The 5089-nt window shown below is 17.3% G+C and overlaps 1 protein-coding gene across 1 annotated transcript, besides 1 other annotated feature; it reads left to right on the top strand.

Annotated features, from left to right (window-relative positions):
- Nucleotides 1-1081: 1081 nt before the first annotated feature.
- PGAL8A_00022300 (surface-associated interspersed protein (SURFIN), fragment) lies at nucleotides 1082-1483 on the top strand (the record flags this gene model as incomplete). Its single annotated transcript, XM_028674214.1, has 1 exon — nucleotides 1082-1483. The coding sequence occupies one exon, from the start codon at nucleotides 1082-1084 to the stop codon at nucleotides 1481-1483; it is 402 nt and encodes a 133-aa protein (XP_028530589.1).
- A 1301-nt stretch (nucleotides 1484-2784) lies between these two features.
- Nucleotides 2785-3223: a repeat region.
- Nucleotides 3224-5089: the final 1866 nt, after the last annotated feature.

Raw genomic sequence — 5089 nt, forward strand, 5'->3', positions numbered from 1 at the left:
TTTAAAGATACGTATATTAACTCTCTTATTAACATTCAAATAATGAAAAAAATTGAAAAATTAGTTTTTATGATATAATTTTTTTATAATGCATTATTCTTCGGATAATGTGCAGACTACTATAGAATGTATACTTTTATTTTAAGCTAAAATGTAATATTAAGGAAATTACATTTTAGAGTGTTGCTTATATTAAAAAAAAATTATTCAACTAATAAGTCATATATAATGTTTATTAATAAAAATAAAAAATTTATATTAAAATTCAGTAGAGTTTACACTACATTTTCCTTATTAATTTATTTGTTTTACACGAGAAAAGTAATTTAACAGCCATTAATAAATCAGAGCTACGAATAATTTCTTTTCCTTAGGAATATAATCTAATTTATAATAATTATAATCATTTTAATACTTCATGAACTATCATTTAGATAATTTAAGTTTCTATATCTCCAATACGTACAATATTCAAATTATTTTAACATCATGTAATATCTATGTTAAATGTAAGACACTTTTATATTTTACATATTTTTACATGTAAGAACAACTTCTACATATAATATTAAAAAAATGTAAATCATAAAAAATGCACTTTCATTAAATTTATGATTATTTCTTAGAGAAAAATTAGTGTTAAAATATTAATAATTATAGTATTTATACACACCACTTTTTATTAATAATACGTCAAAAATTCTAACAAATTAAATTTAAAAAATAAAAATTCTTATTAAAATTCTCCAATAATATTTACAAAGATGTCTTATTAAATTTAACCTTTTAAGAAAAAAGTTATATTAGAAAGGGACAATTGTTGATTTCATTTATACTATATAAATGATTTACCTAAATTTCGTGAGTAAAAATGAAAAATAAAAAATTGTGCTATATATATATAAAACTAAAAATAAAAAAGAAAATAAATACATCGTAATAATAATCAACACTTATCAAATAAATATATAAAAGCAAAAAAAAAAATAAAATAAAATAATTTAAACAAGAAGCAGATGAAGAAATAAAGAAATATAAAAAAAAAGAAAAATTGATACAAAAAGTTTTGATAGAAATACATATGACACTATTAGAAGAATTTATGAAAGACGAATGGCAAAAAGAAAAAGAATATTTTTTTAGAACAATGATGGAAGAGTTGAAAATACAAGAAAATTTAGATGAACATGTTATCATATTGGAAATAAAAAAAAAAAGAAGTAGGAATGCTATATTAGATATTGAAAAAGTGGAAATAGAAAAATGGAAAAAGAAAAAATGGTTTATTGAGTTAATGTTGGAAATGAATAACAAGGAAAAAACATACATAAAAGACGTATATAAAGATATGATAGCAAAAAATAATGAAGATAGAATTAAAAATCCCATGTTAGAAATGCAAAAAATTATATGGAAAAAACACTGTGAAGATATTCATAAGAGGTGGATAGAAAAAAATAATAAGGAAATTTTACAACACTAATTTATTAATAAAAGAATGATGATAATGAATAAAAAAGCAAAATTTATAAATAGAGTATAGGAGAGTAAAATAGTTCTGAAGAAACAGTAAAATAACGTAAAACAATAGAAAAAATTTAGAAGTGATAAATAGAATTATTGAACTTTATCAATGTTTGTTAAGAAATAAACTTAAACATTGCTATATGTTTAGTTATTGATTCATTAATTTATTCATTCAATAATTTTGTTAGAATATTGATTTATTAATTTCTTCCATAATAAATTTTCTAATATTGAACAAATAAATTAAAAAAATAGAGTTTAGAGATAACTATAAATATTTTATTTGGAATAAAATAAATCATTACATTAATCATTTATTTTTATTAACTAATATTAAATTTTAACTCTATTATTAATTGTTTAAGCAAATCTATACAATACAAATGTAATATCTAACGTTATATTATTTAATCTTTCATTCAAAAAAGAATACCCATTGCATCACCCAAAAAAAAAAAAAATTATTATTCTTGTTTTTAAGATGAATTTTTTTTTTCTATTAAAAAAAAAATAAAAAATAAAATTATTGCCATTTATTTTTTAATAAAATTTCATAGGTTGTCTGCATAGTAAAATCTGAAAAAAAATAAAAATTTTTTTCTTATAATATTAATACACAAAAGAAAATAAATAAATGAAATATATATATTTTTTTTTTTTATTTGCTTGTTTTTTAATTTTATGTTCAATTTTATTATTTTTTATTAATACTCTATTTAAGTACTTTCATAGTGCTTTAAATAGTCAATAGAGAGTATGTATAATGATTTCTACTTATTCATTTTATTATAAAATTAGCTTATATAGATATTTATATACTTATTATACATGTATCAATTCATAATAAACTTAACATATTTGTTATAATATTTACGCTTTTTAAGACTTCTTTGTAATTTTTCATATAATACCATAAAAATTATCATATTTATTTATCTCTCAAAAAAAAAATAAAAAAAATATATTTTTTCTTTTTTAAAAATAAAAATTCATACGTAATGTTTTTTTATGAATAAGCAAACAATACCATTTATTTTATACATAGTTCTGCTAAATTTAAGAAAATATTCTTTTAACCACAAATTATCTTGTATTTTATTTCTATAAATGCAAACGTTATTATAAGTGTTCTCATCTATATATCTCATTATATACTTTTTAATTATCATACATGTAACTGCATTGCTCTAAAATGAACTTCTATCATTCTGTAAATTATTAAAGGGGTAAATATAGTTTTTTATTAATCATATTGCTAGCATTGAACAAACAAATTAATAAAAAGCATGTAGAGTTGCTTCTACGATTTTTATGCATTTATATATATTTTTAAATTCTTTGAACATGTGATTCTTAATTATGTGATCTACTTTGTTCAGAATTCTTTAATTTCAATAGGAATTTACTTACTTTAATAAAAATCCTTATTTTTATTAAACATTTAAATCCTTATTGAACATTCATTATTAATTAAATGTAAATTACTTGTTTCCTTGTTATGAGTTACATTCAGCAATTAATATATATTTCTGTTGAATTAACAAACATAAACAATTATTGACAATACATAAAAATTATATAAATATTAATTATATGAAAATATTATTATTATATGTATAAAATTTTCTCAAAAAAAATTAACTAAATCATACTTCCTTCAAAAAAAAAAAAAATCTTTTTTTTTTTTTTTTTTTTTGTGTGTGCATGACCAATTATGTATTCCTCATATAACTAGTCCTTTTATTTTCCAAAAAGGTTAGTAAAGCCTTTTATTAACCAACAGGAGATTTAGTTAACATGTAATAAAAAAACATAAAAAAGAAAAAAAAAAGTTGTAAAAATGTTAGAATATATAATATTCATGTGACATATATTTTGAGGTTACCTTTATTAATAGATGAAAAAATAAAATTTTTTTTTAAACACTTATTTATGGAAGATAAAGTATTTGGAATTCTGTTAATTGAAATATTATGATTATTCATATGTAAATGTAATTTAAAAGTGAAAAATTGGTTTTTTAAAAAAATTTACATTTTATTTTCGTTTTTATATTTACAATTTTGTGGATTCTTTTTGATAATATTTATATTTCAATTTTTCTATGAAAGAATAGATTATAAATATATATATATATGTAGGAAATAAACAAATGATAATTAAAAAATTATTTTTAAATAGTTTTTTATTTATCATATATTGATGTTAAGATCTTTATCAAAACAATTATATTAATAATTAAATCAATTACATCAGCAGCAAAAAAATTCCTCTGATGTTGAAAATTATTAGTTTTTTCTAACTTTTTTTCTTCATAAAAAATGTGAATATTAAAAAAATTATAATTTCTTATTATATTTTTCGTTTATATACGTTTTGAAGTATATACAACTATTCATTTATTAATTTTTTTTTTTATACACTTCTAGAACAATAAGAACACCATGTATTTCATTTTACAATTTTTTTATATATATTAACTCATATTATTTTTACATAATTATAATTATATAAAACTGTATAGAAATTTTTTTTTTAATTGATTGCATTATTTTTAGAATTAAATTATCAAGAAATTTTTTCATTGCATTAATTACTATATTTTTATAATATTGAACCGTATATACATTTAGTGCTTAACTCATAATACATTATATTATTAAAATTAATTTTCATCTGTTAAGTGTTACTATTTTTTAATTGTATATATTTTCGTTTTCATGTAATTCATTTTTTAAATATTAATTAGATATATGATTAGATTATTTTTTAATATACACTTCTGTTATATAAATATAAAAATTAATGAATCTAATTAGTACTTATTTATGATATTTATATCAAACAAATATATTGTACACATTGTGTTAAAATATTTATAAGGATACTATTATTTTTTTTAAATACATTTTTTTACTTTTCATTTTAAAAAGAAATAGAATGAAAGAAAAGTAAAAAATCAAAAAAACTTATTGTATATTTGCTAATTTCAGCATATTATTAAAAAAAAAGAGTTAAATAAAAAAATGAAAATTTCAAAAAATAATAAAAATATTAGAAGTATATGCGTATAATTTAAAAAATATAATAAAAAAAATAAATATAAAGTAGAGCAAATAAAGACATATAAAATTTTAGTGTTTTAAAATTTCACAACATTAAATTTTAATTAATAAATAGATAAAAGTAAAATGTTTTATAAGACAAAAAATTTAAATTATATACTTCTAAGTTTTTTGATTGATTTATTAATTACCTACTCAAATATTTTTGTTATGTATTAATTAAATTAATAAAGTAATTTATTAAACACCCGTTCAATGACTTTGCTACTATTGGACAAACAAATTAATAAAAAATATGTAAAGAAAGCTCTACTTATTTTGTTTTAAATAAAATAAATTATCAAGAGAGTTATTTACTTTTGCTAATTAATAATAGACATTAATTACGTTGATTACTATTTAAGTTAATTTATGCAACACATGTACATTAATTAACATTACATTTTTTAAACTTTTATAAAAAAAGAAACCCTACATTAATCCTTTTTTAAAAAAAA

The sequence above is a fragment of the Plasmodium gallinaceum genome (assembly GCF_900005855.1).
Source record: "Plasmodium gallinaceum strain 8A genome assembly, contig: PGAL8A_v1_17, whole genome shotgun sequence".
Lineage (NCBI taxonomy): Eukaryota > Apicomplexa > Aconoidasida > Haemosporida > Plasmodiidae > Plasmodium > Plasmodium gallinaceum.